Below are 18801 nucleotides of genomic sequence, written 5' to 3' on the forward strand. Positions count from 1 at the left end.
CACATGTACCCACACAGGTATACTCGCATGCCCACACGTGTGCACGCACACGTACCCACGCGTGTGCACTCACATGCCCACACGCACCCAGACATGTACACTCAACATATACACATGCACCAGACATGTACTCGTGTGCACTCACATACCTACATGTGGTCACCCATGTACACATACATGACTCATGCGTCCATTCATATGAACACCACACCCTCCATACTGCCTGGAGGATCCATCCCCTTGGTGGAGCCCTTCTGCAATGGGAACCCCAGTGGCCCCTGCAGGTCATCTCACACCAAAGACCAGGTCCAGCACCAAGGCCACCTCGTCCATGGGGAGAGTGGCCAGCACCATGCCACAGGGTGTCAGGGGTCTTGAGCCTGGGGCGTGGCAGGGCCTCAACACATCACAGCTGCCTTTCAGGCCAGAGCGTGGGAACACATGGGCAGGGAGTCCTCGGCCAGCACAGACCACTGTGGGGCGGAGGCTGGGCCCTGCACGGCGCCCCTTTCCTCCTTACCTCTGAGGAAGTGAGGCCCCTTCTCTGGAAGGCGGCCAGGGGGAGGGGCTGAGCAGTCCTGTGACTGGGCTTCCGAGTCCCCCACAACCATGCCGCCACAGTGGGAGGTGCAGCCCGAGGGCTCTTAGGGGTTGGCACAGACTAGCTCTCCCCTGAGCCACAGCCCCACAGAGTAACTACTCACGGAAAACCAACCAGAGTTTTTGCATGTTTTTTGGGCTGGGGCCGGGGCCCGGGTGAGCCAGCAGAGGTCCCCTGGTGGGCTGCAGGGGTATCGCAGCACCTTTGCTACGGTGAGTCCTGAACTAATCTTAACCGCGTTAAAATCACACATTGCTCAGCACCCCTGCCATCCCAGGAGCCTCTTCTGCCCGTCTCGTGTTCGCCGGGCCGCCACTCCCACCTCTGGTCAGAGGCAGCAGACCCAGCACAGGGCAGCACCTGCCCACACTGGGGCTGCTTCCATTTGCATGCGAGCTAGGACTGGGGCAGCGGGCACCAGGCCTCAGGAGACGGTCTCCCCGAGCAGGGTACGGATGAAGAGGCTGTACTTTTTTTTTTTTTAATTTACTTATTTTTTTTGACAGGCAGAGTGGATAGTGAGAGAGAGAGAGAAAGGTCTTCCTTCTGTTGGTTCACCCTCCAATGGCCGCTGCGGCCGGCGCATCTCGCTGATCTGAAGCCAGGAGCCACGTGCTTCTCCTGGTCTCCCATGCGGGTGCAGGGCCCAAGCACTTGGGCCATCCTCCACTGCACTCCCGGGCCATAGCAGAGAGCTGGCCTGGAGGAGGGGCAACCAGGATAGAATCCGGCGCCCCGTCCGGGACTAGAACCCGGTGTGCCGGCGCCGCAAGGTGGAGGATTAGCCTGTTGAGCCGCGGCACCGGCCAGAGGCTGCACTTCTGAAACCACTTTGTGCACAAAGTAAACGGGCAGAGGCCAGTCTGAGGGGGAGTTAGTGCACCTGCAGGACCACACACACCGAGGGGAGTGCGTGGAGGTCGCAGATGTGGTCGCCCAGGCCACGTGCCGAGGGTCTGCCAGCAGTGACACAAAGTGCCAGGAAGCACGCTTCACACCCAGATCCCGGCTTCTGAAATCCTTTCCCCACTAGAAGGAACCAGGCCGGGGCCGGGAGAGCAGGAGGAGCCCAGCATCCCATGGAGTGGAGGGTGCCCAGCACTGCTGCAGCCTGTGCACCCAATACGGGAACGGCAGCTGGCAAACCAACGTGAGCACGCGGCAGTGTGGCCACGCGCCCCTTCCACAAGACGCTAAGGAAAGGGACGACGGTGGCTGTACAGAGAAGTGCTGGAGAGGCCCCCCGGCCCGTGAGGCGAGGGCAGTGACCAGCGCCAAGCAGTGACCCTGCATGCCTGGGTCTCACCCCGTCACCCAAGGTGAGGGGCGTCGTGCCAATCAACTGGCCAGCATGTTCCAAGAAAAGGGAGGATGGCCACAAGCTGGGGGACATCAGGAGGCTTGAGGAAACGCAGCATAAATCCTGGGAAGATGCTGGGAGCAGGGCTCAGGGCCCTGTCACGACACAGCGTCCTGGTCTGTCCTGAGCGAGCAGCTACACGGTGAACCTGGCCGTTACAGTCAGGGCATGTGCTGTGGGTAACTAGGAAGTTCAAGTTCGGGACAGATGGGAGGTGAGCAGAAGCCGTGTACCAAGTTTAAATTATTTCAAAGTAAAACTTAACTCTGGGGCAGGCCTCTGGCCCAGTCCGGTCCTGGAGCGCCTGGCTTTATTCCTGGCTGCAGCTCCCGATGCCTTTCTTGGATTGTGTGGCCAAGAGGCGGCAGGTGACGGTTCAGGTAGTTGGGTCACTGCCACCCACACGGAGACCGGGACTGAATTTCAGCTCCTTGGCCTAGTCCTGGCCATTGTGGACATCTGGGGAGTGAACCAGCACATGGAGGTTCTGTCTCTCAAATAAACGAAGACACAGAAATGCTCGGCCAGGCGGGGCCTGGGAGTGTGCGTTCTCTCAGCGTCCACCCCGAGCCCCGGGGTGGGCGGCACTCACCACTTCCCAGCCCCACCCGAAGCACCAGAGCACAGCTTGAGAACGAGTTTTCAGGGGTCCATCCGTTTACTTCCAACAGTGTTGAACAAATGGGAAGTCGTGCCCTTCTCCCTGCCGGACCTGGCCTGGGCCCTGGCTCCTCTGCACTGCACTCTGTACCCTGGGGGCCGAGGAAGCTCCCTGAGAACAGGGGCCATCAGCACCCCCTTCACACACAGCAGTGGGTTAACTTGGGGGAGCCCATGGCCTGACATTGCCTAGACCCCCCAACTCCAGGCCCCACGCATGCTGCCCTCGCCTCAACATGAGCTCCCTACTGCAAACCCCAGGGCCCCCAAGTCCAGATCCGGGAGGACTGGACACAGTGGCCAGGTAAGGGTCTGACTGCAGCGCAGCGAAAGTCAGCCTCCGTCTGTAGCAGCGCGGAAAGCACTGGTCACAGCGAGGGGGCTCGGACCCAACACCCCACCTGCAGGCTGCTTTCTACTTGGCAAAAAAAAACAAAAACCAAAAGTCCCGTGAGCTTCAAAGACACGAAGTGAACTTTAGGAAACAAAAGAAACAGCAGCCTCTGCCCAAAGCCCTCCCAAGCCCTCCCAGCAAGTGCCAGCGCGCGGCCCAGGCTTCTCCCGCAGGACATGGCAGCACGTCGTCCTCAGAGCTGCCACCGCTGGCCAAGCCGAAGCTCCCTTCACCAGCCACTCTGGATTCCACGCTCAGAGGGAAGGAGGGGCGGCACCCGCGCTATCTGTAGTGATCCGAGCAGGTGACCACAGGTGGCATCACCCTGAGGCGTGAAGAGCCCCAGGCAAAGGTGTGGCACTGCTGCTGTTTGGACAGAGAGGCCGGGGCTCCGGGCACCTCCAGAGGCAGCCTCAGCACAAGGACCTGGAGGTGGATGGTGGTCCTGCCCCTGTGGCCTGGACACCTTGGAGGACCAGGAGAGCCAAGGGCAGGAGGCCAGGTGAGGCCCAGCTGCAGTCGTGGCCCAGACCCCACCCCTGGAACGATGGATGAGGGGCCACCGTCTGCCAGGCCCCCAGAACGGGCTGTGGCCCTGATGCCGCCGGCTCACACACAGGCCACTGGCACCACCTCAGGGCCAGGTCTGTGCACAAGACAGGGACTCTGTCTGCCTCAGGGGAGGAGAGGCCTCTGGGAGCTGCCTGGCGGCAGCAGCAGGTCTCTAACCCATGCCACGGTGCTAGGCTGGAGTTCTCAGAGGCAGAGGGGAACCCTACCAGTGTCCCTGTGCTGGCCCAGAGCCACAGTCACCCCCACACAACTGTGCAAACAGCACTGGCGAAGACGCACCGCCCGACCGCAGAGAACAGGAGGGTTCCAAGGCTGTGGAGGCCTGGGAGGTGACAGCAGCTGAGAGGCGGGGCTGTCGCCCGGCAGAAGGCAAGACGCAGTGGGGAGCAGCGGGGCGGTGTACCAGGAGGGCTTGGCTAATTCCTCAAGGCGGCCAACCTGGAAACCCAAAGACTCGGATGAGACAGGCAGGGCAGGCACCATCCTCAAACGCTTCATGTCTCTGTGTAAGCTGCCGGCTGGGGAGCCACAGCCCCTCACCCACCCGATGGTCACATTCCTCCAGCCTCGGCTCATCCAGGCTGCCCTGGGACACGGGGACCCTGGGCTCCCGGCTCTGCTAGGGAGCAGTGTGGGGGCCCTACGGCTGATGTGGGCTCAGGACCCATCCACGCAGGCCCCGGGCCAGGGTGCTGCTGTGTGGCCTGCAGCCCCAGGGCTCAGGCGCTGCGGGGGAGGACATTGCAGGGCAGGGTCCCACCTCCGCGACAGCTGGTCCTCCTGGCTGCGCATGGAGCTCTCCCCCACGGCAGAGGCACCCTCGGGCAGCTGGCTGAGCTGGTCCAGGACCTCCAGCCCGTTCTCCTCGGCAATCTGCACAATGAGGCTGTCGACCTGCTCCTGAGGCGTGGTCAGCGTGGTGGCCGAGCTCATGGAGTCCTCCATCACCTGGGCGGGGAAGGCACGCGCTAGGCACAGCTGGAGCCCCCTGCACGGCTCCAGGGCGGCTCCTCTGCGTTCCCACGGACTCCCGCCCCCACCAGCCTTCTCAACCATCCTCTCTGAAGGCACTCTCTGGAGCCCCTCCTACCACCACAGCCAGCTCCTCCCTCGTACCCACGTCCACCCACTCTGTGTGGCCCCTTTCTATGCCTCTGTGTGCTTGTTCACCACCTGGACCTCCCCAGAGGACCATGGTACCCTGGAGGTGGCCCCCGCTGTCCTGGCCACGCCCCTGCCCAAGGTCCTGGCTGGAACTCAGCACACAAGAAACTTGTGAGTTGCCAGGAAGAACGCCTGTTGCCCCGGAGCCACCTTTCCTGACCAGCGAGGCCACGTACCGACGTGTGTACATCCAGGTTCTGCACCTGCTGCTCGAACCTGTCCATCACAGCAGAGACCTTCTGCAGGTCCATGGTGCTCAGGGCCTTATCCAGGGCTTTGGTCACCTGTGCCATGTTCTTGGTCACCTGGGAGAGAGGTGGGTTGACGGAGAGAACTGATTAAAGGACCTGCCAGGAACAGGTCTTCTGACCACGACCAACAAAACTCCAACCCTGAGTGAGGCATCACTCAAGTCCTCCGGAAATGCCGTTGCACAAGGCGGTGCGGTGTGCGGGTCATTCGGGACATGCGCCTGCTCACCCGCCCTGTCTGTCTGCAGAAGTCGGGGTCTGAATCCACTGCCCCTGCCCAAATCAGGACAGGCCTGGCCCTGCGGCCCCTGCATCTCGTGTGACAGTGCAAAAACGGAAGCCCACTGACGTTCTCCCACACGCACGGGCGCTGCCCTGTGGCCCAGCCTTGCCTGTGCCCCCAGCTGCACTCTGGGAACTGGCCTGGACCCTCACACTCACCCCCTTCATGGTCACAGCTGTCTGCACCTTGGAGGCCACGGCGTCCACCCGGGACGCCATGCGGAGCCAGTTCACGCCTTCGTTCTTTTTGCGGATGGCATTCTCAGCATACACTCTGGCACACTCCACGTTTTTCTGCTGCAGGGCCTACAATTCAGGGGGCAACACTAGCTGGGAGAACCTGGTGGTTGGTCTGTACAAACCCCGCCTGCCCTGCCACGTGGCTGGTGCTGACCCCCAGGGGCATCGTCTGCGGCCGTGGGTCAGCCCTGCACAGCTCTCTCCAGTCATCAGAAACGCCCAGGACCCAGCACCACGCGTGCCAAGGGACAGAGCAGTGGCAACAGGCTGCTCTATGGAGGTGGGGGCTGTTCCCATGATGCTGTGGGCCCCACTGCAGCACCCCCAGGCCTCACACTGCATCTCACAGAGCCAAGGACAGGACAGGTGACACTCAAAGGCCACATGAGGCAAAGCTGCAGGTGGAAAAGGCACAAAGTCACACCTAGGCATCCCAGACCCCTGTCCGGCCCAGGCAGCCTGAGTTTAGTTGAAATCCAAATCCAGTGCTACCTCAGCAATGAGGCAAAGCTGTCAGAGCCGCACCCTTCCTGCCTTGCACATCTCTGGGCAGGGGACCCCTCCCAGGAGAAGCCCCCTAGGGAGCCTCCAGCCCTGCCCCTTCCTGTGGGGGACACACCATACCTCTGCCCAGTCCCTGACGCCCATGGCACCAGCTCCACACGAGAGGGAGCCAAGCCCCATGAGACTGTGGCCGGGGCAACTAGATGCCTGCTTCCTGCACAATGGAGGACAATGGCCAAGTTCAGAAATTCAGAAATGAGCCGGCGCCGTGGCTCAACAGGCTAATCCTCCGCCTTGCGGCGCCGGCACACCGGGTTCTAGTCCCGGTTGGGGCACCGATCCTGTCCCGGTTGCCCCTCTTCCAGGCCAGCTCTCTGCTGTGGCTAGGGAGTGCAGTGGAGGATGGCCCAAGTCCTTGGGTCCTGCACCCCATGGGAGACCAGGAGAAGCACCTGGCTCCTGCCATCGGAACAGCGCGGTGCGCCGGCCGCAGCACGCTACCGCGGCGGCCATTGGAGGGTGAACCAACAGCAAAAGGAAGACCTTTCTCTCTGTCTCTCTCTCTCACTGTCCACTCTGCCTGTCAAAAAAAAAAAAAAAAAAAAATTCAGAAATGGATAAAGGAATGGACACAGAGAGGAACAAGCACCACGCACTCATCTCCCTGACACCCTCGGTGGGCGCAGGCAGGCAGCACTGGGAGGGGCTGGTGGGAGCCACCTCCCTGTGATCGTGCCTGCTGTCTCTACGTGGAGGCAAACACAGCGAGCTCCAGATGTGGAGAGCAAGAGCGGCTAAGACGGCACACACACCGCGCGGCCTCACCTTCTTCACCCTGGCCTGCTCAGCCTTGGCGTCCTTCTCCGCCTTCTTGGCCAGCTTCTCCAGCTGCTTTGCTGTGAACTGCGCAGAAGCCACAGTGGCTGAGTCAGGCAGAGCCCAGCCGCCAGGCCCCACAGCCCTCCACCCCACGCTGGTTCCTGGCCACCGCCAGCTGCACCCGACCCAGAGAAGGCCAGAAGCTGCTGCCGTGCCCCTCACGGCCGCCCTGCCCTGCACAGCTGCACTAGGGAGGAAACTGCCAGTCTCTGAGGGGCCCCTCAAATGTCCCGGCCCAAACGCTGCCAGAGAGGAGGTCGGAGGACAGCAAGCCTGAGCGACGGCACAGAGGTCCACCCTCACCGAATACGGTGCAGACACTGACTTCTTGCTGGGAATCCCAGTAGAGAACCAGAGCCCCGGACCCGGCCACCCTCAGGCCTGCGACATTCCCGACTGCTCCTGTGGGCGTGTCCCCACCACAGCCTGGAGTCAGCAATGTGAGGACACTGCAGGGCCAGAGGAAACCAGCATGGCCAACCCCGCACCAGGACCTGTGAAGTCAGCCGCGGGAGGCGGCAGAGGCCAGCACGGGGGAGAGGCACTCTCGGCTGTCCCAAAAGCTCCCCTCCAACTACGACTTAAAGGTTTTAGGCCACAGTCTGAAATGCTGAGTGGGACATTAAGGCATGCACACAACACCCAGTGGTGTTGCTTAAAGCTGACACGTCTCCTGGCCGAGCCCGAGGAACCTGTGCCCACTCGGCCCCGCAGGCGGCCAGCTGCGTCACTGCCCGGCTGGCAGCCCCAGCAGAGCTCGTGGGGGCGCCCGAGCTGTGCTTCTGCGCTGAGCGGTCACTCTTACACACCTTCAGCTGGAACAGCGTATCTGTGAAGAGAGAGCAAAGTGTGAGGACGGGGACTGAGCAGCGGCAAGAACACAGGCATGGACCACACTGCTGAGGCCTCAGGGGGCCCAGCACAGCAGCGTCCATGCACGGCTCTGGTCCCCGCTAGCCACAGGGAGCCGGCATGTGCAGCCCTCCTGTACCTGGGGCTCGTTAGGAACGTGACGGCTGACCACGAAAGGTCAGCGTGAAAGGCTGGCGTGGCGCACTCAGGGTGAGCTTTGCCAATTGCACTTTGCAACCCAGCTCCTGGCTAACATGCGGGGAAATGGCAGGAGATGCCCCAGGCAGCGGGGCCCTGCACCTACGTGGGAGACCCAGATGGAGCTCCTGGCTCCTGGCTTTGGCCTGGCCCAGCCTGGGCTGCTGCAGCAACCAGTGGACAGAAGACTTCTCTCTCTCCTAACGTGCGGGGAAATGGCAGGAGATGCCCCAGGCAGCGGGGCCCTGCACCTACGTGGGAGACCCAGATGGAGCTCCTGGCTCCTGGCTTTGGCCTGGCCCAGCCTGGGCTGCTGCAGCAACCAGTGGACAGAAGACTTCTCTCTCTCCTAACATGCGGGGAAATGGCAGGAGATGCCCCAGGCAGCGGGGCCCTGCACCTACGTGGGAGACCCAGATGGAGCTCCTGGCTCCTGGCTTTGGCCTGGCCCAGCCTGGGCTGCTGCAGCAACCAGTGGACGGAAGACTTCTCTCTCTCCTGTCTCAGTCACTCTAACTTCCAAATAAATAAATAACTGTCTTCAAAAAAAAGGTTAGTGTGAGGACAGATGAGGTGAGCTCCAGCGACGCAACAGTGAGCGCGGCTGTGTCTTCCCCCGTGTGAAGGGTCCCACTTGACGCTGTTCACACACCAAGGAGAACGGAGAAAGTGTAAGGGGACGGCCTTCCTCGGCCACCACTTCTGAGCCAGGGGGTCTGGCCCAGGGCACGTCCTGCCCACACTCAGCAGCTGAACCCACTGATATCGGGGCTGGCGCTGTGGCGGGGCGGGTAAGTCCACTGACACGTGAACCTGCTTCTCACTCGCCAGGCGGAGCTGCACCGGCTGCAGAGAGAGGAACCACGATTCCCGAATGGGTTCACCACACTACAGCCTAGAGAAAACCTGGGGCAGCCAAATTCTGAGATGTCCTAAGTTAACTACAAATACGGAGTGGAGAGAGATGGGGAAATCACGCAGTTAACAGCTGGCGGGGGGCCGGCACTGTGGCCTAGTGGGTTAAGCTGCTGCCTGCAGTGCCGGCATCCCATATGGGCGCTGGTTCAAGTCCCAGCTGCTCTACTTCCAATCCAGCTCCCTGCTATGGCCTGGGAAAGCAGTGGAGGATGGCCCAGGTCCTTGGGCCCCTGCACCTGTGTGGGAGACCCAGAAGAAGCTCCTGATCAGCACAGCTCCAGCCATTGCAGCCAACTAGGAGTGAACCAGCGGATGGAAGACTCTCTCTCTCTGTGTAACTCTTTCAAATAAATAAATGAATCTTTAAAAATATATTCTAAAAAACAAAAACAAAAACAAACCAGCTGCCAGGGAAGCCAACCGGTTGTTTATGTAAACACTCAGCTAAATCCCATCGGCTCCTCCCCCACCTGGGGACCCTCCTCTCCCGGACTTCCCACTCTGCACCCCCGCCGGCCAGGGAAGGTTCAGTGTCGGCCTCGTGCTTCGCTCCCCCAGCTTTGCGAGAATATTTTCAGCTCTCGGCCTGTGGACGCTGTCCAGCTGCTGAGCGCCCGCACCTGTGACGGCCCCGCCAGCCCCTGACACCTGCCCTGCCGCTGGAGCGCCCTTACCTGTGACGGCCCCGCCAGCCCCCGACACCTGCCCTGCCGCTGGAGCGCCCCGTACCTGTGACGGCCCCGCCAGCCCCCGACACCTGCCCTGCCGCTGGAGCGCCCCGTACCTGTGACGGCCCCGCCAGCCCCCGACACCTGCCCTGCCGCTGGAGCGCCCCGTACCTGTGACGGCCCCGCCAGCCCCTGACACCTGCCCTGCCGCTGGAGCGCCCCGTACCTGTGACGGCCCCGCCAGCCCCCGACACCTGCCCTGCCGCTGGAGCGCCCCGTACCTGTGACGGCCCCGCCAGCCCCCGACACCTGCCCTGCCGCTGGAGCGCCCCGTACCTGTGACGGCCCCGCCAGCCCCTGACACCTGCCCTGCCGCTGGAGCGCCCCGTACCTGTGACGGCCCCGCCAGCCCCTGACACCTGCCCTGCCGCTGGAGCGCCCGGTACCTGTGACGGCCCCGCCAGCCCCTGACACCTGCCCTGCCGCTGGAGCGCCCGGTACCTGTGACGGCCCCGCCAGCCCCTGACACCTGCCCTGCCGCTGGAGCGCCCGGTACCTGTGACGGCCCCGCCAGCCCCTGACACCTGCCCTGCCGCTGGAGCGCCCCGTACCTGTGACGGCCCCGCCAGCCCCTGACACCTGCCCTGCCGCTGGAGCGCCCGGTACCTGTGACGGCCCCGCCAGCCCCTGACACCTGCCCTGCCGCTGGAGCGCCCCGTACCTGTGACGGCCCCGCCAGCCCCTGACACCTGCCCTGCCGCTGGAGCGCCCCGTACCTGTGACGGCCCCGCCAGCCCCTGACACCTGCCCTGCCGCTGGAGCGCCCGGTACCTGTGACGGCCCCGCCAGCCCCTGACACCTGCCCTGCCGCTGGAGCGCCCCGCACCTGTGACGGCCCCGCCAGCCCCTGACACCTGCCCTGCCGCTGGAGCGCCCCGCACCTGTGACGGCCCCGCCAGCCCCTGACACCTGCACCGGAGGAAGCTGAGGCCTGCACAGCCAACCTGGGCACAGGTGGCCCTGCCCGTCACCCTCCCTCCCAGGCCCCGCCTTCCCGCCGGGAAGCTCGGCCGGACGAGGCTGTCCGGCGGAAACCCGGGAGCACCGAGGAGCGCCGCAGAGAGCCCCGCGGGCGCTGCCCACCCTGCCCGCCCGTCACACCGGCTCCCTCGGCGCAGAGCGGCCGGGCCAGGGGCAGGGGCCCGGCGCCTTCGGGCGGCCTCCGGGCCAGGGCGCGGCCGCCCCTCCGGGCTGACATTCGAGGGCTGCCGCGGCCAAGCGGACAGCGCTGGTCACGCCTTGTACCCGGGCTGCGGCGACAGGGCGAGGGGCCGGGAGGGGGCTCTCGATGCAGGCCCGGCGCCCTCCCCGCGTCCCCGGAGCTCCGGCTGCCCCTCACCGTCCATGGTCAGTCCGGCGGCGGCGGCGGCCCTCGGAGCGGCGCAGCGGACGCGATCGCAGCGGCCAGCTCCGCCCCGCGGGGACTTCCGGGGTCGCCGCCCGCTTCCGGTCGCGCGGCCAGCTCTCGCGAGAGGCGGCGCCGGCGGGAACGGTTGCTGGGCGACCCGCGGCGTCCGGCCCGCGGACATGTCGCCCTTTGTGAGTCACTGGGCGCTTGGCCGCCGGGGAGGCGCCGGGGCCGCGGCCTGCGCCGGCCTCCCCTATGGGACTTTCCAAAAGCAAACCCAAGCACAGGAAAGGTACAGGCCGCGGGGCGCGGGTCCCGCGCGGGCGCCGGGCGCGGGTCTGAGCGTGTGCGTGCGTTTCAGGTGAGGAGCCGAAGCGGGGGTTCAGCTGCGCCGCCCCCAAGGGCAAGGACAGGCAGGCGGAGAGGCCCTCGCCGGAGCCCAAGCCGCCGGACAGGGCCGCCGCGAGGCCCGCGGACAGCCTGCACCTGGGGCCGGCGTCCGGGAAGCCGCAGCGGCCGTCCGCCTCGTCCGAAGGTAGAGCGGTGGGCGCGGGTGCGGGGCGCGAGGCCTCTGGCCGGCGAGGACAGGCGCAGCGGGGGCGCAGCGGGCGGCGGGCAGGAGTGAGGCTGCTCCGGGCGGTCTGTCGCGAGGGCCACCGTGCCCGCCCAGGACCCGCCCCGGGCCGGCTGCTTCCCCCCCGGGGCACCCGGGCGGGGACCGGCCGTGCCTGTCGTCCGGTGAGCTGCAGGGCCAGGGGCCGTGCGGAGGCGCGGTGGTCAGACCGGCAGGACGCGCGGGTGGACACGGCCCGGCGGGGCGGCGAGTGGAGGCCGGGGCAGGGGCCAGAGGCCGGCACTGAACTCCCGCCGGAGCAGACGGGGGAGGGTCCCAGGAAGGCCCACCGCCCCACCTCCGAGGTTTGTCAGGGCGGCTCCACTTTGACACTGAAAGGCGAGACCCCGGGCGGTCGCTTAGAAGCCAGGCGGTGACTTCCAGGCCCCTGGCACCCTCAGTGTAGGGGACATCTTCCTGGGCAGCCCCCGGTGTCTCTGCTTTGTGTTAGCCAGGCCTTGACCGGGTGGCCTGCACCTGCACAGCCTCTGAAAGGGGCTTCCGCGTCGGTCACCAGGGGCCAGGCCAGTGGGGGCACTACCTGACGCCGTGGCCCGGCAAGCGTCTGTCACTCACCCAGAGGAGCAGTGGGTCCAGGAGCCAGAGTGAGGAGGGTGAAGAGTGAGGGGCCCAAACCCAAAGGAAGAACCGAGCCACGGGGCCCGCCTGTGCCTGTGCCTGTGTTCTGGCTGGTTTGCTGGTCCCCCAGCACTGAAGCCACATGGCGGCGCTATGGCTAGCGTCGGGGTCTCCCTGAGCCCTCCAACCCCGGGGGCCAGACTTGGGAGTGAGGTAGCCTTTGCCTCTCCCCAGCCTGGCTGGCATGCGCACCGCGACAGCCAGTGGCAGTGTCCAGCCCGGTGAGTGTGCACCTCAGACGACCAGGCCAGCCGAGCCTTCGGGGGCAGCTGATGTGTGCACCCCTTGGGAGGCCACAAGTGACCGCTGTCCAGCCAAACCCAGCCTGAAGTCCTGATCCGTGAGATCGTGAGGAAGTGGTTGTCACACTGCCAAGGCCGGGTTGTGCCGTTGTGTTGTCAGAACCAGGCGGGGTGGGGGAGTGGACACTAAGTTTGGTTGTGAGGTGGCCACCGTGGCTGCTGGTAATGGGATGGACAAGTACTAGCCTGCTCTCAAGGCTGCTGCGTATACTTAGTTTTTAACAAAGATTTTATTTCTTTATTTTTCATTTATTTGAAAAGCAACAGTCAGGGCTGGGCCAGCTGAGTCGGGAGCCAGGACCTCCATCCAGGTCTCCCATGTGGATGCTGGGGGGGGGGGGGGCAGGGCGGGGGCAGGGGAAGTGGATGTGAGCCGGGTGGAGGCTCTGTGGTGGAGGCTCTGTGCCGTGGTGATCACGGTGTGTGCTGTGTGTGGAGACAGCGGAGGGTACATGCGACTTCGTGTTATTTGCAGCTTTCTGTGAACTTGTAATTCTTTAAAAATTCAGAAAGTATTGGCCAGCACCGTGGCTCAACAGGCTAATCCTCCGCCTTGCGGCGCCGGCACACTGGGTTCTAGTCCTGGTCGGGGCTCCGGATTCTGTCCCGGTTGCCCCTCTTCCAGGACAGCTCTCTGCTGTGGCCAGGGAGTGCAGTGGAGGATGGCCCAAGTGCTTGGGCCCTGCACCCCATGGGAGACCAGGAGAAGCACCTGGCTCCTGCCATCGGATCAGCGCGGTGCGCCGGCCGCAGCGCGCCTACCGCGGCTGCCATTGGAGGGTGAACCAACGGCAAAGGAAGACCATTCTCTCTGTCTCACTCACTGTCCACTCTGCCTGTCAAAAATAAAAAAAATAAAAAATAAAAAAAAAATTCAGAAAGTATCAAAAGTTAGTTCCATTGTAAGAATGGGACAGAGAGGGCGTGAGGTGGGCAGAGTTAGGGCCGTGTGGTAAGGATGCAGGAGGGGGTCTGAGGCAGGCTCCTGGTAGGGGCTGCAGAGCGGGAGCAGGCTGCTGCCACAGCGGCCTGGAGGGGGCTTTGTGACGGCGCACCGTGGGGCGCTCCAGGGGCGCTCTGGCACCTCTTGCGTCTCAGAGCACAGGGTCGGAGCTGCTGGGTCGCGTTGAGAAGCACGCTGCCGAACAGCGCCACCTTTGGCCCACTCGTGGCCTGGGTGGGAGTGGGCTAGCCAGCGGGTGCCCACTGCTTCCGCAGCTTCCCGCTGTCACAGGGTGAGTCCAGAGAACAGAAGGAATCGACCTCAACGAGGTTTTGTCCAGGAGCCAGCAGTGTGGTGCAGGGTTAGCTGCTGCTTGCAGTCCCCGTGTCCCCTGCTAGAGCGCTGGCTGCCGCTGCTCCTGGGGAATCACTGAGAAGTGGCCCCGGCCTTGCACGTGGGGACCCGAGTGACTTCCTGGCTGCCCTGGCTCTTAGGCCATGTGGGGACTGAGCCAGCAGATGCAAGATGAAGATCGCCCTCTCTACCTCCCTCCCCCCCTCCTGATACTCTGTCTTTCAAATAAGTCTTTAAAAACTTAATTTTTTTTTCTGTTTCTCCCTTTCTCTCTCTCTGCCTTTCAAATAAAAAAAAATATTTAAAAATCTAATGAAAAATTTAAATTTGTTTCATTTGAAAGCCAAAGAGAGAGACAAAGACAGGGATCTCCCCCCCACTGGTTCAATTCCCAGATGTCCACAGGAGAGTCAGAGCTGGAAGCTCCCTCTGGGTCTCCCCCATGGATGGTAGGAACCCGGCTACCTGAGCCATCACCTGTCTCATTATCAGGAATTGGGAGTGGGGCTGGACTTGCGCCCAAACATTCCAATGTGGGATGCAGGTGTCTGCAGCATTGTACTGAATGCCTGCCCTGAAGACACAAACATATTCTCGTAATTTTAAAGACCACTGCAGCCGGCGCTGTGGCCGTGTGGGTGCTAGTTTGAGTCCTGGCTGCTCCACCTCGGATCCAGTTCCCTGCTAATGCACCTGGGAAAGCAGTGGAAGATGGCCCAAGTCCTTGGGCCCCTGCAACCACGTGGGAGGCCTGGAAGAAGCTCCTGGCTCCTGGCTTTGGATTGGCCCAGCTCCAGCTGTTGTCACCATTTGTGTAATGAACCAGGGGATGGAAGACCGACCGACCTCCTCCCCTCCCTCCCTCTCTCTCTCTCTCTCTGCCTCTTCTTCTCTGTGTAACTCTGCCTTTCAAATAAATAAATCTTTTAAGATGGTGACAACAGCTGGAGCTGTGCCGATCGGAAGCCAGGGGCTCCCATGTGGTGCAGGGGCCCAAGGACTTGGGCCATCTTCTACTGCTTTCCCAAGCCAACAACTATTTTTAAAGGCAGACAGAGAGATCTCCCATCCACTGGGTCACTCCCCAGATGTCAGAAGAGCCAGAGCTGAGCCAGGTTAAAGCCAGGCATCCAGAACCCCACCCAGGTTTCCCACATGGTGGCAGTGACCCAAGGACGGTGTGCACTAGCGAGATGCTAGATTGGAAACAGAGCCAGAACTCAAACCCAGCGCTCATGGGATGCTGGTGATAGAAGCAGTGTCTTAAACACTGCCACAACACCCACCCCCAAATACTTAAATAATGATTTGATTTCTTTTTTTATTTTTAAAATTATTTTATTTATTTGAGAGGCAGAGTTACAGTGATAGAGAGATCTTCCATCCACTGGTTCATTCCCCAGATGGCTGCAACAGCCAGGGCTGGGCCAGGCCAAAGCCAGGAGCCAGGAGCTTCATCCAGGTCTCTTGTGTGGGTACTACAGATGGTTTAATTTGCTACACCACAATGCCAGTCCTGTGATGTGAGTTCTTAGAGGGGAACATCTTGATACATCTCAAGCAAAGAGAGACATCACAAAAACACAGAAGTGAGCTATGTAAAAATGGAAGGCACCTCCCCAAGCACTGTCAAAACAAACATACAACAAATAGCAAGCTCGAAAAATATTTACAACATAGATGAGAGCCAAAAAATACCACATTGGGTATAGGTCAGCTGCCCCGACACACTCAGGTCCTTGAGGGCAGGACTCCCAAGACCCCCACCCTGGGTGAACTGCCCTGCTTAATTTTTTTTTTTTTTTGACAGGCAGACTGGACAGTGAGAGAGAGAGAGAGAGAAAGGTCTTCCTTCCGTTGGTTCATCCCCCAAATGGCCGCTATGGCTGGTGCTGCGCCGATCCAAGCCAGGAGCCAGGTGCTTCCTCCTGGTCTCCCATGCGGGTGCAGGGCCCAAGCACTTGGGCCATCCTCCACTGCCCTCCCGGGCCACAGCAGAGAGCTGGACTGGAAGAAGAGCAACCGGGACAGAACCCAGTGCCCCAACCACGACTAGAACTCCGGGGTGCCCGCGCCGCAGGTGGATTAGTCTAGTGAGCCGTGCGCCAGCCCCTGCTTAAGTTAATCCCCACGGCCGGCGCCGCAGCTCACTAGGCTAATCCTCCACCTTGCGGCGCCGGCACACTGGGTTCTAGTCCCGGTTGGGGCACCGATCCTGTCCCGGTTGCCCCTCTTCCAGGCCAGCTCTCTGCTGTGGCCAGGGAGTGCAGTGGAGGATGGCCCAAGTGCTTGGGCCCTGCACCCCATGGGAGACCAGAAGCACCTGGCTCCTGCCATCGGATTAGCGCGGTGTGCCGGCCGCAGCGCGCCTACCGCGGTGGCCATTGGAGGGTGAACCAACGGCAAAAAGGAAGACCTTTCTCTCTGTCTCTCTCTTTCTCACTGTCCACTCTGCCTGTAAAAAAAAAAAAAGAAGAAGAAAAAGTTAATCCCCACCCTACCCGGTTCCAGTCCCAGCTGCTCCATTTCCGATCCAGCTCCCTGCTGATGCATCTGGGAAACAGCAGAAGATGGCCCAAGTGCTTGGGCCCCTGCACCCGCGTGGGAGCTCCTGGTTCCTGGCTTTGGCCTGGCCCAGCCCTGGCTGTTGCAGCCATTTGAAGAGTGAACCAGTGGATAGATCTCTTTCTCTGTCTTGTTTTTTCTTCTTCTTTTTTTTTTTTTCTTTTTAAGATGTATTTACTTTATCTGAAAAAGAGAGAGAGATTGATTGATCTTCCATTCACTGGTTTACTCCCCAAATGGCCACAAAGGTCAGGGCTGGGCCAAATCAAAGCCAGAAACTAGGAGCTTCTTCTGGGTCTCCCACATGGGTGCAGGGGCCCAAGGACTTGGGCCATCTTCTACTGCTTTCCCAGGCCATAGCAGAGAGCTGGATCGGAAGTAGAGCAGCCGGGACTTGAACCTGCGCCCATATGGGACGCTGGCGCTGCAGGCTGGGGTTTAGCCACTGCACCACAGCGCCTCCCCCCGTGTGTGTTGTTACTGTCATTACTCTCGGGCTCAGAATGATGGCTGGCACAGGATGAACGCCGAGTGCACGGCCTCCTCGTCTCCACCAGTTCCTCCTGCCACGTAACTGAGTCCGTGAGGTGTGGGTGAGCAAAAGCAAGCTGACAGCCGAGTCCCCGTCTGATGGCGCTTCTGTGACAAGGGTGGTTCTGGAGAGCTCTGTGTGGGTGCACACGTACACTGGGATGTACGGACACCTCTCTGCTCTGACAGGATTGCCCTGCAGGAGGCCTGAGGCTGAAGCCCTTGTACTCTGTAGCATCTCACGCTGTCCTTGTAACCTGAGCAAGTTTAAGAAATTGTGGGCAACGCCGGGAATGTCCATCTCTGTTGCATAGTGGGGTCTCACCACCGTTAGCATCCTGTGGGCTACGTCCAGGTGTCCTGACCCCTCTGAGCCTTGCCTGGAGGCTGGGCCGCGGTGTGGTCTGCCAGCAGGCGGTCGCAGGGTCCCTTCCTCGGGACACAGTGTGGTGCTGACAGCCGCATGGCTGACCTGACTAGCCGCTTACACGTCGGCATGTGCCTTAGTAGTTTGGATTGCTTTTGGGCACCCCGTTTCTCTTCCTGGTAGCCACGCATCTAATTCCTTCTCTCTGGCTTGAGACAGGCATTGTGTGTATGTGAGAGCAGTGCCCCCACACCTGCCCAACGCCCGGCGTCTTCTTCCCTGTAGAGAAGGCCGGCCCGAGGCAGCAGCTGAGCGAGAAGAGGAGCACCATTCCAAAGATCACCATCACGCGGGCCTCCAACGAGACGCTCATCAGCTACAGCTCTACCGAGAGCGAAGAGCAGAGGACCATCCGGGAACAGGCTGAGTGTGGCCCCTACCAGCGGCACAGGAACCCCAGTACCATCGCGGCCTACAATCTACACTCCCAAGAATAAATGAGCACCCCGGTAGCTGTCCGTGGTCAGTGTGATGCGAGTCTCAGCGCTGGTGGCCGAGGGCTGCCCTGTCCTCCTCCCACTGCTCCGTGACCGCCTGGGTCTTCCCTTCCCCAGAGCTGTTGGCAGCTTGGTGGAGGGCGACCGTGACTGCGGGCCAGAGAGCGAACGTGTGCTAATCAAGGACTCCGGCAGCGTTCCGTGGCGCGAGCGCTGGCTGTGCAGTGCTGAGCTGCCAGGGGCGCCTCCTGCCGTGACAGCGCTTTCCACCGTCTCCCCGAGCTGGGGGAAAGATGCGATTTTGAGGACTGACCCTGCATACGGAATGCCCAGTGAGGAGTGTGTGCTGGGGTTGGGGCCGGCTTTGCTGGTGGCCTTGTCTTTCTGGCCAGTGGAGGGCCACTCAGGAAGAGCCCAGGGCTGCTGGAGACAGTCTCAGCCCAGTCTGCCCTCACACATGCAGGGCAGAAACAGAATGTGGGGTTTGTCAGCTGGAGACTGGCTGGTGGCAGGCTCTAGGCATGGTCTCCAGGAGTACTGGCCTCGGTGGGCTAACGGAAGGGACAGAGCCTGTCCACCAGGGTGATGGACACAACCTTCTCAAGTGCCAGGGTAGGGGAGTCTGCTGCCTGTCCCATACATCGTTTCTTTCTTTCTTTCTTTCTTTTTTTTTTTTTTTTTGTAATTTCAAAAAACGATTATTTTCACTGTATTTGAAAGGCAGGGAGACAGAGATGCAGGTTCATCCCCTAATGCCTACAACAGCCAAGGCTGGATCAGGCAACGCCAGGAGCCTGAAGCTCCATCCAGGTCTCCCACGTGGGTGGTGAGCCGTCACCTGGTAGCAGAGAGCGGAGTCAGAGGCAGAGTCCTGTGGGCTGAGCTAGGCATCCAGTGTGGGACGTCAGCTGAGCAGCTCACCGACCACACACATGCATGCAGTCCTGCTTAAGCACGTATGTAACCTAGATGAGTTTAAGAAATGAATTTTCAAAGTACGGTATGAAGACAGAACACTGTTTAAAGCGAGGGTCGGGA

The 18801-nt window shown here is 61.7% G+C and overlaps 2 protein-coding genes across 2 annotated transcripts; one reads left to right on the top strand and one right to left on the bottom strand.

Annotated features, from left to right (window-relative positions):
• Positions 1–1084: 1084 nt before the first annotated feature.
• Positions 1085–11017, bottom strand: CHMP1A (charged multivesicular body protein 1A). The gene is made up of 7 exons (XM_062176527.1): positions 10944–11017; positions 7718–7737; positions 6855–6932; positions 5445–5591; positions 4929–5057; positions 4349–4536; positions 1085–4026 (listed from the first exon to the last, which is right to left on the bottom strand). The coding sequence occupies exons 1-7, from the start codon at positions 10948–10950 to the stop codon at positions 4005–4007; spliced, it is 591 nt and encodes a 196-aa protein (XP_062032511.1). The 5' UTR covers positions 10951–11017; the 3' UTR covers positions 1085–4004.
• A 115-nt stretch (positions 11018–11132) lies between these two features.
• SPATA33 (spermatogenesis associated 33) lies at positions 11133–18444 on the top strand. The gene is made up of 3 exons (XM_062177162.1): positions 11133–11244; positions 11314–11487; positions 17552–18444. Exons 1-3 carry the CDS (start codon positions 11208–11210, stop codon positions 17761–17763), a joined length of 423 nt encoding a protein of 140 aa, XP_062033146.1. The 5' UTR covers positions 11133–11207; the 3' UTR covers positions 17764–18444.
• The last annotated feature ends 357 nt before the right edge of the window (positions 18445–18801 follow it).

Source organism: Lepus europaeus, chromosome 19, assembly GCF_033115175.1.
Source record: "Lepus europaeus isolate LE1 chromosome 19, mLepTim1.pri, whole genome shotgun sequence".
NCBI classification, from domain to species: Eukaryota; Metazoa; Chordata; class Mammalia; order Lagomorpha; family Leporidae; genus Lepus; species Lepus europaeus.

Coding starts and splice junctions, on each gene's coding strand:
- CHMP1A (XM_062176527.1), bottom strand. Junction 6,933..7,717: donor ATACGCTGTTCCAGCTGAAG/GTGTGTAAGAGT, acceptor GCTTCTGCGCAG/TTCACAGCAAAGCAGCTGGA. Junction 4,027..4,348: donor GAGGACCAGCTGTCGCGGAG/GTGGGACCCTGC, acceptor TTGGGTTTCCAG/GTTGGCCGCCTTGAGGAATT.
- SPATA33 (XM_062177162.1), top strand. CDS start 11,208: ATGGGACTTTCCAAAAGCAAACCCAAGCACAGGAAAG. Junction 11,245..11,313: donor CAAACCCAAGCACAGGAAAG/GTACAGGCCGCG, acceptor CGTGCGTTTCAG/GTGAGGAGCCGAAGCGGGGG. Junction 11,488..17,551: donor GCCGTCCGCCTCGTCCGAAG/GTAGAGCGGTGG, acceptor TCTTCCCTGTAG/AGAAGGCCGGCCCGAGGCAG.